At 38.4% G+C, this 25711-nt stretch overlaps 1 protein-coding gene across 8 annotated transcripts in view; it reads right to left on the bottom strand.

The window, feature by feature from the left end:
- CLCN3 (chloride voltage-gated channel 3) overlaps positions 1-25711 on the bottom strand; it is a 59357-nt gene that overhangs the window by 20544 nt on the left and 13102 nt on the right. For 5 of the 8 annotated variants that reach the window (XM_059469821.1, XM_059469822.1, XM_059469820.1 and 2 more), the window contains exons 3-4: positions 2199-2356; positions 1152-1251 (exon numbers count right to left, since the gene is read on the bottom strand). In XM_059469821.1, coding sequence (XP_059325804.1) covers positions 1152-1251; positions 2199-2356 — 258 coding nt within the window. Of the gene's footprint in view, positions 1-1151; positions 1252-2198; positions 2357-15240; positions 15525-17233; positions 17327-25711 lie in introns of those variants that run through there. The other 3 variants (XM_059469826.1, XM_059469823.1, XM_059469827.1) reach the window with 3 other exon arrangements.

Here is a 25711-nt window from a genome sequence, read left to right as displayed (position 1 = left end):
AACAGGTAAACATAAGATCTCCTTGTGACTGAACTCAAGGTTGTACCATTTAAGATCCACTAGACATAGAAGAGAAGGCATCTGAGACTGAAAAACATACCAGTGTGCAAGACCAGAATTTGCTCACTTTGTTAGTCAGAAACAGAATAAAGGAATTTTAATAAACAGCAGCTTAAGGGGTTGAAAGCACCACACTGCATGTTCCCACTGAAATCATCATAAACAATTTCCAGTGATTATACAGATTACACACTCCTGGTTTGTGCATCCAGAAGTATATAAACATGCTACAAACTTTGCATATATATTAATTTATATGTGATTTGTGAAAGTGATTATGTATATACCTAAGCAGTAATTATACTGTAACCATGCTTTTTAATAAGCATAGCCTTACTCCACAACTAACTTTGCTAACATTTAATCTAAAATGTCTAAATGTCTATTTGAAGTACTTATTTTGAAAAACTGGGCACAAAGTTTGTGACCGTTCCTTACTGCAAGTTTTAGTCACTTCAGACTATACTAACAGAAAAAGCAGCAGCACTGCCTGACCACTGGGCCACAAACCATTGGATGGTTTTAGCTGTAAAATCCATTCTAAAATACATTAAGAATGAAAGAGAGAATTGAAGTATAAGTCAACAGACCCTACCTGTTAAAGTCAATATTTTCTGTGGAAGAACCTCTGTAAAGGTACAACATAAACATATAGCTAAAATTCACTAGTCCATAAACACATGCTTTACAGGGAAGTGTGCTTGCCAAAACTACACATGTACCAGACCTACTTTTACAATCAACACTTCCACAAGAAATGCTACAGGTAAAATCCAAAATTTTACAGAAAGGGAAAACATAAATCTCAATCACAGGATTAAAGAACATTGATACTTTAGTAGGTGGAAGTTCAAAAACACTTGAGAAATTCTCTCTAAATTCAGTGAGGATTTTGGTTCCCATCTGATCAGTAAACCCTCAACTCAAAACGGTGAAGCTTGTCAATTGAGACAGTCAACTATTTTCTTCCCTTATGGAACTGTTGTAGTAGACTGAACCAGCTCTTAGCTGGGTTGGTGGAGAACAAAGGAAAAACACAACAACTATACTTGCTGACAAATAAGAAAAGAATCCTTTGTGTTTTCATTTACCTGATGCCAAACCAGTTAACGTGACTACCAACCATCCTGACCATGCATCGTACAAACTTTTTGTCATCTCCCATGCTGATTCTTTCTTCTTGCTGTTAATCTGCAAAGAGAAATCAGTATGTAGAGTTGTATGTATTTCAGTAACATGAATAATGAAACTAAAGGAAGTATGACATACAAATTGCATGATGCAAGCAAATAAGCTCCCCCTTGAAACCACAAGTGTTCTGCTTGTATTTAGTGCTTCACATAGATAAATCAGCTTAATTATTCAGACATCAAGCAACTGACAGAGAAACATATATTTGCTTAATTTAAAGAACTAAAATCCAGGAAATACATTATTAGGATAATTAAATACCTTCTGTGGCATACACCTAAACTGTTAATTGTAATATTATCTCCCCCCTATACACTAAATATTTTTGAACTTCAATTGAACTGTTAGCATACTAATAATAAGCTATTTCATATGATTCAAATTCTACTTCAAATATAAACATCTTTATGTTTAGACTAAAAAACACATATAAGTAAAATAAAATAAAAAACTGGATAATTACCCTAAAGTACTTCTAGACAACTATTATTGTACTGAAAAAGTTGCTATTCTTATTTTATCTTTATTTACTCTGCACACTTAGCTGCAGTGGCAGAGACAGTTGTGTCAGTACAAAAGCAATATACATCATGCTTCACTTTTCTGCACCAGTACCACCAAAACCACTACTGTACTATTACAATTACATCTACACTGGAAAATAGCCTTAAATATACTAGGATGAAAAAAATGCAGAACTTTAAAAAAGGTATTTGGGTGACAGGGACCTATTCCCTCTCTATTAAATTACTGCTTCTTTTTGAAGTTATAATAATGCTGCAAGACTGCAGGTATCCAACTAAGCAGTGCTTTTTAAACAGTATTCAAGTAGTTTTAGCTGATGTATCTATGTACATATTTAAAGGACATGCATGTATTTGTATGTGTTACTAAATCAGACCTTAACTCCAACATGCAACCAAAAAAGTTTTATTAATCTCAAGTACCCGTCTGTGCCTTTCTCTGTCTTTGCACTTCTCTCGAACCCAGTCAATGGTATGGAAGTCATCGTATGTTCCTACTCCAGGAATTGGCTCATCCAGAAGGTCCAGTAAATGTGTTGAACTGTTGATATTTCCTCCATTTGTCATTGTATAATGAGTTCCTGCAGCAGAGAAACAGAGGAATCAATTAATTTGGTGATAAATGAAGTATTCAAACTGTGTTCGTAGCACAGAAATTTATGAAAAAGTAATTAAGACACTTTCCATGCTAAGCATATTGTATTGTCATTTAGGTCTCCCAATGCTGCATGCCACTCCTCTTTACTGTAATTCAGCTGTTAAATTAAATTTGTGTATTAGTGACTTTGTGTTTCCAGTGGTTAAATAGAAATGTCCTAGTCAAATTATTGTTCTGTGTCCAGACTCCAGAAAAACTTCAACAGAACCAAGTGGAAAAAAAGAGCAACTTTGACACACATTTAACTTGAAGTTTATTTCCGTTATGAACTACCAGAGGAAAACATGTTTGTACAAAAACAAAGCAAGGATGATTAGCTAGAAAAGTTCACAGTACCTTCCTTTGTAACTAGTAATTTCTAAATATACATTCTATTGATTACCAATCTCTCCTACACATCTAAACCAAACCTAAAATACATTATTAACAGATTGTAAATGCATCTAAAAAGCAACAAGAAACCAAACAAACACTCGTATTTTGTTTTTATGTATTTTTTTCAGGTATATCACAGAGCAGTCCTTGGTAATGAAATTTTGGAAACATTGTATAAAGAAAATATCTTCTGCTTATTTGTCATCACTAGGTAGTTCCTTCACAAGCAGCTTGCAGAGCAACAGCCCCACGAATATTTACTGCACTGATCAGAATAAGAAGAGCAAGAGGGGGGTACTGAGAAGTTTTCCATTTTCAAAAATGATAAAAGAAAGTTTCCACTTTTTTTAAGCTTTCAAATGTCATAAATTCTGTAATATATCAGCTTTTTTTCTTAGTCCTCACTTGTTTGACTAAGAACAAAATATTTTGCCCAACAATACACAGCACACCACAGTAATCTCTATTCATAAAGACACAGGCTCAAGCTGATCAAGATTTTATCAGTTCAGATAGACGCCAGAACTCATTTCAGAGTAGACTGATGTCGTAGGAAGGGGACCAGGACACCAGCTGGTTCATCACAGGTCCAGTTTATTGAAGAAAACATCAAACACTTATACAGCAAATAATAAGCTTATAAATATTCTGTAAGCCAAGCAATCTATTGGTTAAACTATACCATGAACTCTTCCTCATTCCTTAGGGGTTACATCTCTCTTTTCTCATGTCTCTTTCACTATTTGTTATCCTATTACAGCTAGGCCCAAGGACACACTATCTAGCAGGTGCAGGACTTGGAATTAGCCACGGCTTTGTACTTTTCCATTCTCTAGTCACCTAAATTTCCCAACAGACTGACACTGGGATTTTTAGACAAGTGGGGGGTTTTTTAACCTGGGGTGGCTTTTTTTGGGTTGTTTTTGGGGTTTTTTTGTTTATTTCCAGGCTTCTTTAATTGAGCTTCTTGGTATTGTCATCAGAAATTTCCAACTAACCAAAAACCAAAACTAACAGACAAATAGCTGTCAAAGGACCTACTTGTAAACTTCCAAATGCTATAAATGCTGAATTCACCAGCCCAAGCCCTCATAATAACTCACAATTACATTTACACATAAGTAAAATGTGCCTTTTGTGAATTCTAAGATCTAGAAGAAGTAGTGTGACACCTGGCAGTACACTATGACCAAAGTGGTGCCTCAGTCATCCATTGCTTAAGAGGTCATGTTGATGCCTACTATAACATAGTGTTTGCTCAGACATTTTCTTAGTGGCAAAAGACAAAACAAGAAAATAATACAAAATTCATATTAAGACAAAATGCAATTATAATTTTCAAGATACACAAACAGCTATTATTATTTATTCTATAAAGATGTTTTTAAAAGTACAGAAAACAATGCAAATGTAGCAGACAGTTCTCCAATAACACCAATATTGTTCTCTTATGAGAGCCTGGCTGCCATCTTTACCTTAATACCTTGTTCCCCAGTCTATGCCATACTAAATTCCCCCTCATCTATTTCCCATAGCTAAGCCCTGTAAATCTCTTCCCAAAGCTGCTGCCAGTCTCTCTTAAGGCAGATGTAAAGAAGCATTACCTATGCTTCCATTAATAAAAGGCTAACAACAATTTAAATCAGGTTTGCTAATAGAGGTGATTGTGAAAACCTTGCTTTAGGATAAGGAATTCAATTCCCTTGCCACTTCCAATTCTCCTAACTAAAAGTCTAAAATACATGTCTGGATAGCTGAAAAGGCAAGGTGATGTTGTGGAAGAGATACTAACAAAATTCAGTGTGATAACTAGTTTAGCTCTCAGAATTAAGACAGTAACAGAATACATTATTAAAGTATTATTTTTACATGAAATCAGCTTCCTCTGGCAAAGCAAGGGGACATAAATCAACCTCACCCACAGCTTAATTATTAATCTCCTACAAAGCTCCAATGTATTGACACAGTTTCCTGAACCTGAGTGAGTAGGGTTGGGCAAAAGCTTGTCTTTGCTCTGGAGGAGTTGGTTTTATGCCCTGCTATAAATGAAGCAGTACCTAACTACAAGGAGCATGCAATCCTATGCCACAGAAGGCAAAGGAAAGTTGAGAGTTATAAATGAATCACAAACAGTAAAAGATTATTTTATGCATATCACAAGGTGCTAAATTGGAATTCCCAGCAGGGGATTATCAGAGATGCTATCATCAGAGATGGCACTATACTAATTGCACTTGACCCACAGCAGACCTACAAAGGATGATGGTCATTGTCTAGATACAGTAAAAATCCCACTGAAACTATGTCACATTCCTACTTTGCCAACAGCTGCTGGCACACCAAATACTGGAATATAAGTGATTATTGTATGATGGGGAAGAGACACAGAAGAAGATATGAAGCTGAAGAGGAGGTTTTGGTGAATACAGAGCTGCCATGAGCTCCTGATGCAACAACTGAATAGCTGTAATCTTGTACCACGTGAAAAAACAGGCAGCAGTGAGTGTGGTAACAAGGCTTCCTTAGAGGACCATGAAGAGGACACCTGTACAAAATCTGCTGCTCAGTATCTAAGATACAGATCTCTGAGATAATATTCTCCTGCTAGCATTATGATCTATGTAGTATACAACTATTCTAAAGCGGATGTTAGAGAACGATACTTTTACTGAGACTCAACATTTTTCCAACCTTTCTACCCTTCCTCCTCTAGAATTTCACACAGCAAGATGCGCCTTCCAGCTATGAAGATAATGATTCTCATCAGCATAAATGCACAAATTCTCACTATTTACTCCCAGTTCCAAAGCCTCATTAAATGCAATGTTAAAACTCTTACCAGAACACAAATATTTCATCACAACATTCTAACCATCAGGCAGGAAATCATCATTACCTAGATAAATTGTAGCACTTAGCAAACCTTCAGAAATATTTCCCCTTCCGTCCTCTCCCTCTTCCCCACTTGTGAAGTTTCAAGATGCTTTCACAGGCTATGTGCCTTTCACCACAGCAGAAGCAGTTTGGTCCTAAAAACCACTACAAGCACTTAGCATACAAGATGTATAGGTTCCAGCTATGATAAGAGAAGACTTCTAAAGTTCCTATGAGGACACCCAAGCCATTTTGGAGCTGTAAAGAAAGTAAAGCCTTTTTGTTACATATGAGTTTGCTTAAGTTTTTATGAGATTGGAAGGTAATGGTAAAAGTGGCAAGCAGAACTTTAATTAGTACTGTTATTTCAAACTAACCCATGTTACTAGAGAGAGGGAAACAGCAGATTGATGTTCTCAGAGACAGTACAATTCGTAAGAATCCTTATAAAGCAAACACAGTCATTATACACTTTGCAAAAATAAGGCAAAATCACAGAATAGTTTAGGTTCAAAGACTTTAAAGATCATCTAGCTCTTGGGCAAAGACACCTTTCACTACACAGGTTGCTCAAAGTCCCATCCAACCTGGCCCTGAACACTTTCAGGCATGGGGCATCTACAGCTTATCTGATGGGCATTCTGTTCCAGTGCCTCACCACCACCACCACAGTAAAGGATTTCTTCCAGAATCTAATCTAAACCTCCTCTCCACTTGAAGCCTTTCCCCCTCATCCTGTCACTATGCACCCTTATAAATAGTCTTTCTCCATCCTTCTTGAAGGCTCCTTTCAGGTACTGGAAGGCAACAATTACATCACCTCAAAACCTCTTTTCCAGGCTGAACAAACCCAACTCTCTCAGCCTTTCCCCATAGGAGAGGCGCTCATCTTGGTGTCCCTCTGCTGGACTTGCTCCAACAGGTCAGTGTCCTTCCTGTGCTGGGGAAGGACAGCATTCTGCTCCTCCAGAGCAGAGGGACAGAATCCCTCCCTGGCCCTGCTGCCTACCCTGCTTCGGATGCAGCCCAGGACATGTTTGGCTTTCCTGGCTGCAAGTGCACATGGCCAGGTCATGTCTAGCTTCTCATCCACCAATATCCCATGGCACTTGGTCTTGTTAAACATCATGAGATTCCCATGGGCTCACGACTGGAGCTTGTCCAGGCCCCTCTGGATGGTATTCCCTCCTTCAGGAGTGTCAACAGCACCTCTCAGCTTGGTGTCATCTACAGATTTGCCAAGCATCACTCAATCCCTTCACCTATGTCATTAATGAAGATATTAAATAACACCAGTCTCAATATGGACCCCTGAGGGACACCACTTGTCACTTATCTCCATCAAGACTCTGAGCCATTTATACCCCTACCCTCTGGAAGTGACCATCCAAATAATTTCTTATCCATCTAGTGGCCTGTTCATGAAATCCATCTCTGTCCAGTTTAGAAAGAAGGAAGTTGTAGGGGCCCATATCAAAGGCTTTACAGAAGCCCAGACAAATGACATCTGTAACCCTTCCCTTTTTCACTGATGGAATCACTTTCCCATAGAAGGCCACTGGGTTAGTCAGGCAGGAACCTTGGTGAAGCTGTGTGGCTGTCCTGAATCTCAACATGGAACTGCTGTGAGCTGCTGCAATCACAGACTGCAAGCTTATAGACAGTAGGCTGCTAGACAAGAAAAGCAACATGCTTCTTCAGAAAAAGGAAATTCTCTTGGGGAGTCAGTCACTCTACGTCTTAAATGAACTATCTTCTAGAAAGGCAGCTGACTTTTGTTATCCTTCCATGCACGTAATTCCAAGCCTTGAGCACAATCCTTTCTCAGCAATCAGCTCTGGTATTGCTGAAGAACTGTTTCAACTGAAGTTGTTAAAAAAAAAAAAAAAAAGTGCAACATTAAAAGAAAAAAACTGTAATAATACTAAGGTTAAATAATACTAAGGTTAGCAGTTAAACACTGTACTTTGGGACACCTGATGAGAATGAAGGACAAGAAAAACAAAAATGCTACACAAAAGAAACCAGAAGAAAAGTGGATTCCAACACCATAAAAAAAGCTTTTATGTCTGAAGAAGTGAAGGATTTTTTAAATTTTTTTTTATTTTAATGAGAACATAAAAAATACAATCCAAAACAACTTGAGAAGATACTATGTCTGACAAAAAACCAACAGTCCTTACCATGCTGCTCTCCTGCATTTCTCTTTGAACATGAAGTTATACTCAATGGCTGTGGGGTCCCAACACTGATCCAACTTCCTGCTTTGCCTAGCTAGTTTCTGCCAATGGAACCACTAGGTAAAAAAATTAGAGATTTTGCTATACTCACAGAAGCTGCTTTATATATCAGGATTCCTCCCTGTCTTTTGTCCCTCATTAAGGCAAGGAATATCCCTTCTTTCCTATTTTATAGGTGTGCCTCATATGAGCGGTACTCAATCTTGATTGATGATGCAACTATGATGAACATGACAGAAAGCTGATTTATGTAGGTTACACACAGCAATGTTGAGGCCATGCACAGTATTTTTAAAAGCTGCCTCACCTCCTGCAGGAGTAATCCTATACCACTTTGTCTTTCTGCAACTCAGGAGATTTCTTTCAAATTTGAAAATAACCCTGGAACACATGCAGCTGATGAAAAATGTGGTTTTAAGTGAAAAAAACCTGGTAAGTTTATAGCTAATTTATTTCACACAAGAAAGGGGTTTAACAACATACATGCTGCTCCTGATTCATGCATAACTGTTCAACAATCCTCCCCAACTCTTTCCTTGCAGGCTGTGTTCCTTCTTTTCTCATGAAAATAACGAGAAGAGAAACATTGAGATTTAAGACAAATGCTACATCCTGCATAGTCAAACGACGCACGACAGATTTTTCTGCGGTAATCCACCACGTGATTATCTGAACAATTCCCCAGTATCACCTAGAGAACAATCCCCACAGCTACACCCCCGCAAGAGAACAAGGTACAGAACTGAGACATGAACAGGCTTCTCAAGAGGGTGGCTACAGAGTTAACAAGGGACCATAATCTTATGATAAAGCTTAAGACCCCTTCTATATGCTACACAGCACATGATACCCATCTTCTGAAGGCACATCACAAAATACACCATTGTCTCAAACTGAGCCTATACTACCTTATTCCATTTTAAGAAATGAGACATGTCCCTCTTGGGACATAATTACACAGTAAAACTGAGCTGATCTAATTGACTGCTGGCACACAATGAGTAGATCTTGCTACCCCTATTTCTCCCCTCTGTTCTTGGTCACACACTCCCACTCTCAGCCTTGAATCAGCTCTGTCATGCTTGATCTGACTGCACAGTAAACCAACCCAACATGCTGATCCAACTAAGCAGACAAACTAACAACAACAAAAAAAATCTGCCATTATAAGGAACTGGAATCAAGTTTCTGTGCTGCTGGAGAAGAAACAGAGCCAGTGCATGGGCAAAAACTGAGAGAATAGATGGGGAGCAACAAGTTCAGCCTCTTCCATAGCAAGGAACTGTCAGACTAGTTATCCTGAAATACATAAACGCACCCTTGGTGTCTTGTTAGATTTTAATTATAACTTTCTGCTCGAAACAACTCAAAACTATAAATATTAATGTCCACACATCATACAGTAACATCTATTTCACAGAGCTCAAAAATCCCTAAGGTTTAGAAACATTCCAGAGTTGTGAAAACAACAACAGATAAACAATGCCAATGCTGTATTCAATGGCAAAGCAATAACAGGACCTAATTTCTCAAAGGTATTTCTCTACAAGCTGTGTAATTGTTAACTCTTACAGCAAGAATAGCTGGTGCTGCTCACCCATCCCTTTTTCTAAACAACGCACAACTACATAGCATTTGCCTCAGCTGCTGCTCTTATGGCTGACAGCAGTGCAACATATCTCCTTTGGGCTACTCCCAGCAGCGTGAAAGGAAGAAGGAAAAAATGAAATGCACTTCTGGGAGTGAAAATGAAGTTAGTCAGATTACAGTAAAGGCTGGAATAAGCTCTTCCTGACATGACCATCCCAATCTGCTGAGTGTTAAAATCAGCAGGGGCTGTAGCTTTCCAGAGGGCAGGTTCTAATCCAAGGCTTTGCTTCACCCGCGTGTCCTTGGGCATTAGGTGCCAAGGGGAGTGGAGGCAGGGAAGCACCCTGTGTGCAAGGCAGGCTGGAAGGATCACTTACGCTTGTAACAAAGAAGATCTGTACACACGAGGCATGTGTGAGTGCCTCAGCTTCCTTCTGTCGCCATTCAGACCTCAAAGTATGAGGCTTTCAATTAAAAAGACAAGAAACATCAGTTTACTTTAATTTGTCTGTAACCACTCAAAAAGAGTCACTAAGCACAATCTCCTTTTCCTGGCTAGAAGCAATTTTTACATTTCAGATCAGAAGCACAGCACAAAATGCCAGTGTTATTCGCTACTGTTGATGATTACTGATCTTAAAGTCTTTGTAATCAATTAATACATTCCACTTGCAACTTTGAATTTTCAGCATGTCTCTTCAGTTAGCTCTTCTAACTGCATCAAAGGCTTTCAAACAAAAACTAGTCTCTGCATTACAATCAAAATGCATATAAAATTGACACAACTATATATACACAAACAAAAAAAATCAGCTGGACAAAATCTAATAAATGGGAAATAGGAAGATATGGAACAAGTTTTGAGGAACAAGGATAAGTTGTACTATTTACCAAAGTACTGCATGATAATATCCTCCCTTTCATCTGCTCCCAAATAGGTCTGGGTTTAAAAATAATCTTTTAAAAAGTAGGAGTGAAATCAAAGTTCAATACTAGCACCTCTGAGTTAAACCAAGACTTTTGAAGATTTGTGTCCACCACAAATGGACATAGGAAAAATAAAAAACAAAAAAAACCCCTGAGCTTTGATTTTTCACTTTAGGTGAAACAAACATTTCTGTTTCTATGATGCAGAACCAAAAAAAAAAAATTTACTGCTATAGATTTCTTTTTCTTGTAGTCATAAAGGCAGATGGATTATGTTTATTTAATTTTGTCTATGATGAATAGTGACTTCAGATATGCAAGTGAAAAGTTATTGAGATCCTCCCACTACTAAATCTACAACTTATATTTAAGATGAATAATGAGGAAGGAGATGAGAAAAATAGAAGGTATAAAAATATATAAAGTTAGAGAAAGCAAGCATTACAAAAGGGAAGTTATCTATGATCTAACAATGACCAAGGCCATCAGAGCGAGAATGCCAGAAATTTAGATAATTAGATTTCTAAGTGCCGCTGCCGCATTTCCATAAGAGCAACTTACTTATCTGTTGTTTTAGAGGGTAAAGACAGGATTCAGCAAAAATAAGAATTCTGTTAACATGATTATCCCAATCAGAGCACATTCAGTCCGAAGGAGGGCATAATCTTGGTCTGTTTATTAGCTTTCTAATATCTAAAATAAAAATACATCAAAAAATTATTTCCAAAATTGAGAAACACGCTTCACAGAGAACCTTACCAGTTATACAGCAAGGAACCTAAAAACAAAGCACAGCAGAAATACAGTGCCATAATCACACTGAGTTTCTCCAAGTTAGGTTTTTTCTCCAAGTACTTAAAGTTAGAGAATGATAATAAACTTGACCACATTTTCTGTTGTGAGCATGTAATTAATCTAGAAAAATAATTTTTTAAGTCTCACTCTGCAACTAATAAAATTTCAGGGTCAAGCCCTAGCTCTGAGCATGTGTACACAACTTTCATACCTATTTATTTCAATGGTCACACTGATATTGACTTTTGACTTATTACTTATTCTTAAACATAAGAGGACCTTAACCAGAAATGCAGCCTAAAATGCCAAAGTTTTATCACTTAGGAGCTTCTGGACTGGCTCAATATACATCTAACTCAGTCTTCCTAGGCTATTATTAAAAACTCTCTGCCCCACAGTTTACAGTAACAGGTGAGGCTCCAGGTGGCTGAGAGGTTTCCCCTGTTACTATCAGTATTTTCTAAGCAAGAGAAGTTGCACCTTCATGGATGGGGACTGGTGTATAATAAATGAAATAGTGACTTATTTTTTCTGCTAAAAAAATTAGGTTTACAAAAACTAAGCTATCAGTACATCTGGCATGTTTTTTATACATGTAGCTTTCACATCTCCTGGCTACTGACTCTATCAGACATTATTAGTGAAAGAAAATTTCATTAATTTTGCTTGAGGACTTCCAATTTCTTAAATCTAAGACATGCTTATATATATGCAGAAAATAACTAGGAGTCAACAAAGCCTGCGCCTACTAAAGATAAAGTCCTGCTTGATCTGGTATCTGGTCACTATACATGTTCTGCTGTTGCTCAGATTTCAAATTTTTAAAGTGGGGCAAAATTAATGCTTATTTAGGAATAATAAAAAGAGGGTCAGGGGTAAGAGAATCAGTGTAAGCATGTATGTGAATGGCCGGAAGACAAGCAAGACACTGATCATTCTGAACTTTCAAAAGGGTCAAGGTAGTAAAAATGATGCAAAGATAAATCTGAGGGCAACACAAGTAATTTATTTACATATGTTGCAGTATATGGTTTGTTATATGAAAAATTCTTACAAAAATGTACATGCCAGTTAGTTGGGATATATGCAATCCTACATCAGAACTTTTAAACCCTTTCTGAGAAGTAGTGTTTTTAACTCTTATTTAGTAGAGAATGGAGCAGAAGTGAACTGTGTTCCTGAATTTTTATTAGTGGGAGGATAAGTAGGTCTGGAACGATCCATTTAGTATCATATAAAAAGAAATATTAGGACAGCACAAGTCAAAGAAGCTCCTGGTAAGAAGTATTCAATAATATCTTTCCATTTGATGTTTCATAGTGTACTTGCACGGGGGGAAAAAAATCATCTTAATGCACGCTAACAGATCAGGCCTTTAATAATAATGTGTTGTAATGCTTTGTATTTCATCTCACTGAACATTAATGAAGGTCATTAATTAAACCTCAAAGACCCCTGCTGATTTAAACAGTCGTTTCATAATTGCTGAGGTACAGCTACTTTGGGTGAGCCACTGCAGTCAATTAGTGCAACAAATGCTTTGATGTTACACAGCAATTTTGCATGACGTGAACATTACTCTGCAGGACATATGAGTTTTGAGTATGTGAATAACGGGAAAAATATCACCAGCCTCTAACAATTAAGTCTGCTTTCTTGGAGTATCTTTACCCATGACCTCTGAGCTTGTTATTACAATGCTATGAAATCTACATGAGAGGAAAATAAAAATCTTGGTAGCACACAAAGTAATGTGAAGAATTTACTTTCAATTTCTGGTTTTGTCTGCTAGCATTTTGAGCTTTATTTTAATAGCTGAATCACAGTAACAGAGTACTGGGATCTTGTAAACCAGCAGGAAATACAAATTTTGCTTACATCTATTCATACAAACTGGTCTGGAGTCATCTTCTTATGAGACATATTGTCGTGGTTTGATAAGCACTTGAAAAATTCAGAATTGCAAAAGATTTTGGTAACATTATTCAGGTTTTGGATTTTTTTAATCTTAACTCACTAGAGCAAGCCCAAAAAGCACAAATAACACTTGTTTTGAAATACAGTATTAGAGTATGAGAAGCACAAGCCCTAACAGAATTCAGTGGAACGGCAAAAAGGACAAGTCACAACTGGGAATTGTCTCGCCGGCCCCCAGCAGTGTCACCACAATGGAACTACCCAGCTGAATCCTCCACAGCCTTCATTACAGTCTTTGCAAGCATTATATTTAACAGCAATACTCCAGTGTGGCACACACCACTTTGCACTGCAAATATCTACTTTTTGTATTGTAAAAATCAACTAAAACCTGTTATTTTCCATAGAGCTGATCACATTTCAATGTCTAACTATAACTGCAGAGTCTGAAAGCGTCATGCTAGGACTGTTTTGCAGTTCTCATCTATCACAAATCTAAACTCACAGAACGGCTGAGGTTGGAAGGGATCTCTGCAGGTTACCTTGTCCAAACCCCCTACTCAAGCAGGGCCACCTAGAGCTGTTTTCCCGGGACCATGTCCACATGGCTTTTGAATATCTCTGAGGAAGGAAATTTCACAATCTGACCTGTTACAGGGCTCAGCAAGAACCTGTCTGCAGATGTCCAGAGGACACCTCCCGTGTTCGGTCTGTGCCCACTGCCTCTGGTCCTGTCCCGGGGCACTGCTCAGAAGTGCCTGTCTGCACCTCCTCTGCACCTTCCCTTCAGGTATTTCTATTCAGCCTTGAGAAGATCCCAAATTCACGTTTTGCAAATCTTTTAAGAAAACACTCGCCTCAATTTTTCAGAAGTGGTTCTAAAATCTGACTTAGGTAGTGTAAAATTTGCTTGTCTAAAATAAACTGTATTGGAACTTGTTGATGTTCTTAAGATATGCTGAAAAACATTCTAAGAACCATAAAAAGACAACAAATAACCTTTGATGTAAAGTACTAAAAAACAGATAAACTGTCAGATGAAAATAAATGAAAATAAATTTATTTACAGAAATAAGAGTTTGCAAGGACATGCAAACCAATAAATTACATGGAGAGAAAAAAATCATTTTATGCAAATCATCTCTCTATTCTCAGCCTACCTCCTCTCTAATGCTTACGCCAGCAGCTATAAATGTTGATAATTTTCTAATTTTAGATTGCCCAATTTAAACAAAAGTAGGAATTCAATACATTTATTGTTTTAAATACCACATTGTGACCATCCAATCCAAACAAGAAAACATACTTATATTCTCATAATTTGAAGGCATAACTTTTATTCCTGCTACAACTTTTCAGAACAAAATAAAATCTTTACAGAACGTATAATGCTTTGAATTTACAGTGAGAAACAAAATATAAGCTCAAAAGAGGATTTTTTTCCCCCTCTACACTGATAACACTTTTCGTTCTAGATCTGCTTCCTTACAAGCAACAGTGTAAAGAAACTCCCCTAAAGTACCAGTTCCTTATGAGTTCATCAATATTTGCTGAGCTGACACATGACCATTGCAGAGCTTTCCCTTGGCACAGCAAAGGCGGCAACAACCGGTCAAGTCTTAAAACCAGGTACGGCAACTTCAAAGCCAGACAAACACTGCTCCTATTCATGCTAGTGGAAGGCGGGTAAAAATTCTATTTAGTAACTCTAGCTATTTTGGTCGGAGTCAAAGACAAGCACAGTTTTTGGAAGGTTTCTTTTTCTCCACGAGATGGCTTTATTGATTTAAAAAACCACACACATACACACAAAAACCCGGGAGGGAGCGAAAGGCAAGCCTGCCACATATCGAAGATGGAGTCACAGGGCGATGAGATGCGAAGCAGGACTGATCTGCCCGCACAGAAAACAATCCCTGACAACACAGGAACCAGCCAGAACTGAATTCTCCTCCCACAAAAGGCATCGGGCAGGCGAAAAAAAGCAGTACGATAATTAGCAAGCCTTTACGTCCCCGTTTCAAACGCGGACAGCGCTCCTGCACGTATAGCTATGCAAACAAGTAACCCAAACGGCAATCCGGCATACCTCGTTTATGCAACTCCCGGAGCGGAATGCCGTCTCCTCCCCCTCCATCGTAGGGCAGATACGGATCGGAAGAGACATCCATGGACGTGACGAACGCGAGGCCCGCCTGCCGGCTCAGGAGGGCCGCGGCATTCCTCACGCAAGGGCGGCCGCGGGGGCCGCTGCCATGTTCGGCCGGGCCCGGCCTGCGCCGCCGCCGTGGCTCTGCAGCGCCGGGCTCTGCGGAGCGGGCTCGGCCCCGCCGCTGATGTCAGCGCGGGGCGGCCCCGCCACCTGCGCCTCCCGCCCGCCACACGGACGGACGGACGCGGCTCCGGCGGCACGGCACCGCCACGGCGCGCACCGAGGGCCGGCGGCAGAGGGCGGAAAGCCGCTGCAGCTCACGGCAGAGCCGGCCCCGCAGGGAGCGGGATCCCGGCCCCGCCGGCAGAACGGCGGGAGGGACGCGATCGCACAGGTGAACCAAAGCTGCCACCCCGTCAACAGGTGAACGGTGGGGCCCGGCGCAGAAAAACAGGCGAACCTGCCGCGACAGAGCTGCCCGTAGTTCCTGCACCTTCCTGGAACCACGCCTGCTGACGCTTCTGAACACCTATAATCGCATTTTGTCTGGAAAGGAAGATTCTTGCATTGCTGGGGGCTGGGGAGAAGCCTCCTTCCTAGGCATTTTATTTACTCTTTTCTAACATTAAAATTATTACCTCAAAGAAACAACAACATTAACCTGCCAAAAGCCAACCCCTCTGCTCCACAGGACAGCTCCACTTTCATCAACCTTCTATGCCCCATTCACGCAGAACTTTCAGTCCTATAGCAGTGACTGACAGATTTGAACACGTGTCATCAAAAAAAAAAAAAAAACAACAAAAATTTAATTACATATCTAACAGAAAAGGAATAGTGTCTCAATTTTTTTTGTGTGTGTGTGATTATTCTGGTATTACAACTGTGTAACATCCATACCCACACTATAAAGCTTGGGGTGGGGGTGGAAGAAAATGTGATAAACACAAGTCCACACTTAGCTTGCATTACTCTACACATTGATAAAATGGTCTGAGTCCCTTAAAAGTCACAGGCTCAAAATAGGCGACAGCCCACATGAATCTAACCAAGGCATTCATGTGATGCATCATAGAGCCGTGGCTGTTAGAGCACTGGCAAAGCCCAAGCACTTCAAACAGCCGGGATCTAAAGACAGGAAATCCTGCACTGACTGCATGCTTCCATTTGAAACAGATACTATTACATATTGAATCCATATACTATTTTATGTTTAATGTTTGATCTTGTCCTATCTTGCAATTGCTGATAATAGCAATTGATAAGAAACCTATTTTACATGAGATTTCCACAGCTGGTCCAGTGGTAATGAAATACATACAGAGAGTATGCATAGTTTTTTCCTTTTTTTCCCTTCAGCAGGTAGCAAAGTTAAATATATTGCATGGGAAGAAATTTCTCTTATAAGCCAATGTTACAAGCTGTGTACTGCAAATGATCATTTTGAGGACAGACTAGGACATAAAGAAATGTTACGTTTACTTCATAGGCTTGTAAATATAGTAAATATTAAAAAATATGTCTCTGAAACAAACATTGAGAAAATGCTGGCATCTCTATAGGTGGAAAAACAAGTGAGAAAAAGGGAGGAAAATGAGCATATAGCAAAATGTGTTTCAAAATCTTAAAGACTACCTTATCTCCAAGACAAAGGGAACCCTTGAGCCACAGACAGTCAGTTCTAAAAGACAGCTCCATTTGCTATCACCTATACAAACAAATGCTTTTTTAAGAGTGGCCTCCCACAAACTTTTTAACAAAAAATCCAGAATCTTTAGGATCTTGCACATGCAAATCTTTAAGAGCCATTACCACCATTTATTTTTGCCTGTGAAAAGACAAACTTAAGCACCTCTTAACTTCAAATTATTCCTATCCCTTATTTCCAGAGAAATACAATAGAAATCCCTGAACATTCTTAATTACTCACCTCAACAGAACCTGGAAGTAGTCTGTAATCTTATTGTAAGGTTCTAAATAAAAAGTCATTCACAGCAGGAAGAAATACAACAGTTTCTGTAACCTGAAGCAAGAATTATTACAGAATGAACCATTAGTGCATTTATTATATGTCGATTTTATATGACAACACTATAAATGCAACTTCATACTTGAGAGAATATGAAATAAAGGATATAAAAGACTTGCATGAATAAAGTCTGGACGATCATCTCAACTTTAGGAGTTTGATGTGATTACTGAAATTCTGGAATGTCTTAAAACTGATAACAAAAATCAGTCACACCAAAGAAATGGCTCACTTGTTGGCCTAAACCAGTTCATTGGACTAAGGCAAATGCAAAATTTCTGCCCAAGTCCAGTTTGAGGTGGAAAAGGTGAGGGATATAACTTGTTCAAGAGTATATCTGATCAACTGTAGGTATGAGGGAAAGTCATAACAAGAAGTCTGCAGTGAAAAATAGATGACTTCATATTTGCTACATGAAATTTCAAGAGTCCAGCTAATACTAAAAAAGTATTCAGCTTTCAAAGGTCACTGCTTATAGACTGGATGCCAAATACAGCCCTTTGTCTACTCTAAAAAAGCAGAGCAGTCATTTTCCCTTCTCAGTTACCAGCAGCTTGTGTTCTCATTGTTCATACCCATCATCACTGTGTGTACTGCCTTTCCTGCAATACCATGAAAGGTGATTTTAGTTTTTGTGTTGTTTTGGTTTTCTTAAGAATGAAAGATACTATGCATACTAACATGATAAGCAGTCTTTTTTCTTTGTAAATATCTAAACACCTATGCAATTTAATCTTTCCAAATTACTCTTTTTCTACCTGATCTGAAAAAGTGCATAGCTTGAACTGACAACTTTATATTCCAAAGAGCGTGTCAGTTATTGCTGTTGTGAAGTTCTGCAAATTCCAAAGGTATAGTAATTTAAATGGTGTCTCTAGCTAACTATCTATTTTGGGTATTACAGAGCACAAAGTATTATGAACACTTGTTGTAAGGCCTAAGGCAAGCTTAACAATACCCTTATTTTAAGTGGCTGAGAGCCCCTTCAAATTGCCAATTTACTACATATAACAGCTCACATGTAAACAGCAGGTTTGTATAGCAGCTTGTTTTCCAAATGTCATTGTAGTAATTATAGCCTAGGTCTCAATCCCAGAAATCCTCCATGCCCAAATAACTTCACACATTGGAGTGCTCCCATTGTTCTCTGCAGGCACAGGCTGTGGTTAACCATAACTTAGATGCACCTGTCCTTGCAGAAGTCCATTGTTCTGAAAATACTGGAATGTGCATAGGTGACACACCTTTAAGGCATAGTAAGAATGACAAAAGGCACTTTTATCCTCTCTCCACACTTGGTCTTTTCCAGTTTAGGGAAAGAATCACATTCAAGGCAAAGTATCTGACAATATAAAAACAAGTCAGAGGTTATTCAAATCAGTTACACCCAGGGAAATATGTTTTGAAGGGACAAAAGGCCAATGAAAAGAAGGGAAGTACCACAGAGGTATGACAGCCTGCTTACCCAAGCCTGCTGGACTGAAGACCTTAATTCTGAAGCACTTCCCACCATTTCATATTAAAAGGTAAGCAAGGTTTAAAGAAGACAGCCAAGCACTGTGCTACATATAAAATAAACATGCTCTTGCTTCTCCCAATTACTTACTTTGTTTTGGTGACAGACTGTGTAACTTTGTTGTACCAGATAATGAAAATTAAAATAATGCCTTTTATGAAATTACAAATGTATGTTTTGGGATGCTGAATGGTTTAATCAGCATAAAAACAGATGCCAAAAACGTGGCTGATAATTACAAATGTTAGTGTGACTGATGCAAAAGATTTTGGTGATTCTCAACTGTCATTTTCTTTCCTATTATTATTCAAAACTAAAGCTTCTCTTTCAGCAGAGCTAGAAGATAATGTTCTCCTAAAACTGCTACATATAGAGCACTCACCAAAGTAGCTACCATCTGCAACCATTCTAAAAAGAATTTAACTCATACGTACCTTCTCTTGAAGGGGGGAAAGCATCTGTTTACAACAGAGTGCCCAAAGTATACATAAAATGTCTCAAAATCCTCTGTACCTCATCATTACTTTTCCTTCCAGCTTTACTCTCCTACCTTTTCTCCCAGTTTCTTCTTTCATTAACCCTTTTCTCAAACCATGCAGCCAGACTGACTTCTCTTAATGTTTATTATCTTGCAGCCCCTTCAGCCTGACTTTGTTAATTCTGCATAAAACCATACGACTTTCTCAGATGGGTCACACAGAGCCTTCTGTGAGAATATGAAAGATGATAAAAGGACAAGCACTCTTCTCTCAGTTCTAATTCCCAGACATAGTCCAGGATGATATAAAAAGAAGCAATCACAGAAAATGGGGAGGAAAGGAAGAGAGTGAAAAAAAAGTACAGTTATACATAGCTTCAGACTGATATATAGTAAAAAACAAGGATAAATTATTTTGAAGCATTATAAATTAGAGTCTTGAACTTCATTCCTTCATTGGCAGTGTATAGAATTCTATCCTGTATCAGTGTATCAGGCTATATATAGAAGACTCTGTTACCATTATCACCTCATCAAGAGCCTCAATAAGGCAGACAGATAACAAAATGAAAAATTTTAGACCAAATATAATGTGAAAGCAGAAGAAAACAAATTTATAGCATGTGCTGTTGAGTAGTTTAAGGAGGATGGGGTTTAAGCAACACAGAAGTAAAAAAAAAAACCCAGAAGAATGTGCACAGCAGTAATACACAGTAAGATTTTTCCCTATTTCCATTTTATTATACAGAAAAAATAGATTCTTAATCACAGTTTCTTTTTTTGTAATCGCTTTCCTACAAATTTGTTACTTAATTTTGCTCACAATCATTTCGCCCACCAGAGAACACTTTAGTTCAGGTTCTCACCTAATAAACTCACTTTTTACTGGCTGACCACAGGTTTTTGTATTATACTCCTAAAGTTTTGTGTAACTTCCAATGGTGCTTTTATTCACTGTCCAGACACAGAAGGTGGTAACGGAAGTCAAACCCAACCAGCAAACAGAATGCAGTAGAACAGGTCATATAGCCAAAAGCATGTTGTGTAATCAATTCTGAGACTGACTTCCCCTCAGGGAAGTTGAACCTCCACTGCCAATCAGGGAAACAGCAGTAAAAGTTTCCCACTGCCACACAAAACTTCAGGGCAGAAGAAAAAATTGACTTAAAAAGGGGGAAATAATAAAATAAACTGGAGGGCAGAAAAAGAAAAGTTTGGTCCCTAAAGACTGGTTTGACAGCTTGGCCCAAAACACCAAAATCAAGGCTAGTCTCTCCATTTTCTTTCCACTTCTTTCTGGGCCGGCCTCTAACACTACTTAATGTGTAACCCAGTGAGGCTGGAAGAAAAGACTTGACATCAACAGACTACATATAGCTACCAGGTGTGAGAGGTACATATTAGTCTTTTTAGTCTTTGGGGTTTTGTTTGGGGTTTTTTGTTTTGTTGGGTTTTTTCTTATTTTTGGGGCTATTTTCTGGCTAGTTAGTTGATTTTTGGTTTGTTTTTTTGGTGTTTTTTATTTTAATTTATCTGTTTTACACTGTAATTAGAAATATATACTTCTCTGTATTAAGCATGTGAGGAGGACTTGGAAGAAAAGCAAGCTATCTTTTACAAACAAATTGCTCTCTCTGATTCTCTAAGAGCCTCAACTACTACTAAATTTTTTTTCTGTACTTTTTGTTTACAGGATAGGCTTTTACTAAGAAAAAAAGTACTGCTGCATTTTCACCTTTGCATATGTGTTCTCACATTCCAGTTTGCTAAAGCTGTACTTACAATGCATCACCAGGAAGATTTGGCATCCTTCCCTGAAGTTCACTTCTCCCCTTTCGCAGACTAGCCAAAATTCTGCTGCAGAGATTGTTCTGTTTTTCCTCATACCTAGATGCATTTAAGGATCTAGGTCTTATCTGCTCCATTGCCCTTATTCTGTTTTAGGGCTGTTTACTGTTGGCCACTATTTCCAACGTGGTGTTAGAAGCATATTAAGGGGATAAAATTCCTCCCTAGGCACAGCACTGTCCTGGCTCTGGCCCCACTCAGTGGGAGGGCCAGGACCAAGACACTGTGTTGTTATTCCATAGCACCTCACACCATGGCTGGGGCAGGGATATGGGACTCACTCTAATTTCCAAGAAAAACATTCTTTTCCAGTTGCAAAAACATGGCTGCAGTAGGGTGCAGTCAGGTCAGGCTCTGAGGTGAGAATTTTTGCATGTGAATCATTCTCTTTTTTTGTACACAATTTTTATCACTATTCTTGCCATCACTGTTCTTTTTCTTATCCCATTGCTGTTTCCATTAAATTGTTCTTATCTCAAGCTGTGATTTTTGTCTTTTGTTCCTCCAATTCTCCTCTTCAGCCAACCACGGAGGTGGCAGGAATGGGGGGGGAAGGTGGAGCAAGCAGCATGGTTTGGAAGGTCTCAGTGGAGAACTAAACTGGGGAGTACCACTCCTAAACCACAACAGCCACATATATATAAATGTATATATACGTTAGGCTTACCTCCTATCTTTGAGAATATTACATCTTCTTCATAAATAAATAGGCTTTGTGAACATAGTGTCAACAGCAATTCTGGATGTTGTTAATATATAACACTACATTATGCCAGGCATATTTTGAATTCCATTAAACTACGGGCTCAGTACTAAGTAGTGGTCAGAATAAACTTACTCAATTTCTAGGACATGCCCATCCTCCAAATGCTGGGTGAAGTTCTGATCCCTCCCTAAAATTAGAGATATTAGAAAGGCCTCAGAAAGGGGCAGTGAAGAAGATCCAAAGGATGGGATAGCTACAAGGTTGGATCAAGCACATAAGAAGACCTCAACCTGAAAAAGACATAACTGAGGAGAAGAAAAAATAAGTAGCAATGGAAATAAAATTTTCACATCTGTTCTAATAACAGTGACAGCATCACATAATTCATGTGTTAATCCTTGTTAGTTTCTACATGCGTATGGCCACTGCATGATAGGCTTATCAGGGTATGTGTATTTGGCACCACAATCCTAGTTTCAGGTCACCCTGTCCTAGTTTCATATCAAACCTTTTCCTATCAACAGCAATTTCACTTCAATAAGCTAATAATACCCCCTAAAACTTTTTGTATCAGCAGAAATATTTTCTGCAGTTACAACTGTAGATGATAACTAAAAAAAAAAAAAACCCAAAAAAGAGCTTAAGCACTTATGCCACACAAGGGTAAGTGACAAGGAGATCCATGTGTCAGCCCATGCTAACACATGGGCCAGTGTTCCCCTAAGCTAGACTCTGGCACTTATATCTGCTCTCAGTAGTATTTATACCTGGATTTATGTTCAAAATAAAGAAAAGAAGGTGGTGCTTTACATAAAACATAGCTAAGCTATGAGAGCCTGCAAGGGATGGTTTGAGTGCTAAAGAATTGCATTTGTGAGAAAAGCTCAGTTCAAGAAAAATACACTGATAAAGACTAAAATTAAAACCCACCACTTTGACAAGAGGGGCCATCAGCTAGGCAAAAACTGCTCTACAAGTACTGTGGTGCCTATCTCTTACCCTGTTATTACTCTTCCTTAAGCACTAACTTTTAACCCCTGCCAGAGACAGGATGCTAAGCTAGGTAGTTTTGTGATTTGACCTAGTACAGCTTTTCTCATGTTTCAGGAATATCATGATATCCTCTTTCAGAATAATATTTCTGTTTAATCCAAGCACATGAAAAGCTTTCATTTTAAAATGCTGGTAAGCAAGAATATTCTCAAAGGCAGAAAACAAGAGTACAGCCCAACATCAATTTGGGGAAAATCCTATTTGCCTTCTTTGGCTGACTTGAGAGAACAAATCAAAACTAAAATGAATAAATGAAATACTATTAAATCTGTATAAAAATTTGTCTATTTAGCTCCTAAGGATTTTATAGACATATTATACTGAATTATTTTCTTTTAAATTTCAGACTCATCTTTCTATATATATGCCATCCCAATTCCTCTGTTTTCATTCCTCCACTTGACACTGTTCACAACGTTTGTCTGGGAGAGGGACATACACATACTAACACTACACCAAGCTGTCAAGTTGGGAACAACTTCTTCAGCAGCATCTGCTGACAGAGCCAATGTGCTTTAAGCACTTCAGGAGAGCTGCAGAAGGAAGCCAACAAAATTATATAATATCAGAAAGAAGGAAAGAATGGATTATTAGTACTATAATTCATCTTCTTCCAAAGCATCACGCTCACGTGCTGAATAAATCTTTGGCAGGAAGGACCAGTGGGACAATTCAAAGACTGTTAGTAGGGTTGACAAGTCCTCAAAGAGCTGACCATGGTATTTATGAGATATGGAAATGATAATTATTTGTTTTCAAGCATATAAAAGAACAAGAAACTACTTGGTTACTAAAACTCTACGTCCACACTGCTGTAATTTCCATCCCTCAGACAGCCTAATGCCTAACCTAACTATCTAGCTATAACACCATTACAGGCTGTTCAACTACAACAACACCAACTGAATTTACATTTTGGACAATAACTACAAAGAAAAACCCAACCAAACAAACATTAGAGTTCAGGAAACCACTAGCATAATAAACAGATACTCACTGAAATTCACTCATTCTATAATGACATCCCATAGCTAAGACAAAACATTTTTTTTCCTTAAACTAAGAATCTTCCAGTCAGCTGGGGAAGTGGCGGGGGAAGAGAAGGGATGTTGACAATAATTTTTAAAACCCTGAAGAAGAACCTTGTTAATTAGCCCAGTTACACATTTAAACATAATGTATAACAATTTCTGTTCAAGAGAGGTGGGCAAAATCAACTTCATGCATTACTAATAAAAAAAGTAGAAGAAATCATGGTTTGATACTATCAGATATCCGGTGTTTAGCTGCATTAGTACTATGAAACACGGGCAAAATGTGTGCAGCCTAACTACAATCCACCAGAAAAAAAGTAAATTATAACTAGTTACTGACAATTTAATTTCATTGCATTCTATCAATTAGCTGTGCCTCATGCTTGATCTTGTGATCACAGCAAGTCATGTTATCTCATGCTTTGATCTGTATGGCATCATTTGGGGGTGAATACACTTCTTACAGCTCAATGGTAATGAGCTCTTTAATGCAAATATTGCCAACTTGGAAAATACTCTGTATGTAACTCAGGAAAGTGATATTTCAAACTGTCCTAATGACTATTCAGTCAAGTCAGTTTTATAACACATGAATGTAATGAATGGATAATAAGAACAATGCCAAAGGTGCAAAATTACTTCAAAGGCTCTTCTTCATATCAGCTGTGAACAATAGGAAGAATCCATTAATGGAATTTCCACATATAAAGAATACAACAGGAACAGTAAGCTATTTTATTCTTCTCTTTGTATTCTTCCTTCTATTTATAAAGAGCAATAGCTAAATAGAACCAAGCATACATGTGAAACAACATTCACATGTTGCTGGAAAAGATAACTAGCTCTTGCTCAAAACATTACCCCCTGCTGTGGTACAAATGTCTTGATTGTACTGAACTGCCTGCTCTTGCTGAAAGTTGCATTCCTCAAATAATGCCATAATATTAGTTCACTACTATAAGATTTTTTGTGTCAGTATTTAAGGCACCAAAAATAGATTGTTTAGGTCTCTGTCTTTAGGCAAGGGACTCCAAATCATGGTTAAGGAGGTTTTAGGAGAGATACGGAGTTGTACACTATGACCTGCTGGCATACTTTGTTTTTTAGTGGCAATGAGACAGTAGCAAGGAGGAGAGTAGAGGCTGGAGCAGCAGCTTTTGAATTACCAGTTTACAGGTTGTCATACTAAGGTTAAGTACTGCCAATTTTATGCTAACACCATATGTCAAATTGTAAACTGTCTCCACACTGAACTCACAATATAAGCAACTAAGCTCCTTCAGCTGAAGCAGGAATCGTTATAGCTATCAAGAACCATGCAAGCTCATTCAGGACTCAGATTCCCACAGACAGATCAAAGTACATCGGGATGTAAACACCAATGAGGTCATTTGTTAGCAAACCATTTTTACTGCAAATAAGGTTTAATCATCTGATTTCAGAAAGTGCCTTGAAAAAACTGCAGTCTAACAGTACAAAAACCCACCTCCTACTGAGCTTGCCCTTCACTTAAATAAAAATCAGTCAAAACTGATGCAGTCCTCTCTTATCACACAAACAGCCCTCAATTCTGAGAAAAATTTTGGAGACATCTGGGATGACAGGATGACAGGCAGCATCCCTTCAAGGCAGGGCTTTGGTACAGGCCATCCAAGCCTCCACATGCATGGCCATGTAATTATTTAGCATGTTAAAATACACTACGCTCAACGAATTCACAATTTCATAATACCTACTTGTTCTC

Source organism: Ammospiza nelsoni, chromosome 4 (genome assembly GCF_027579445.1).
Source record: "Ammospiza nelsoni isolate bAmmNel1 chromosome 4, bAmmNel1.pri, whole genome shotgun sequence".
NCBI classification, from domain to species: domain Eukaryota; kingdom Metazoa; phylum Chordata; class Aves; order Passeriformes; family Passerellidae; genus Ammospiza; species Ammospiza nelsoni.
The sequence above is the reverse complement of the archived record's forward strand: the minus strand, read 5'-3'. Positions and strand labels throughout refer to the sequence as shown.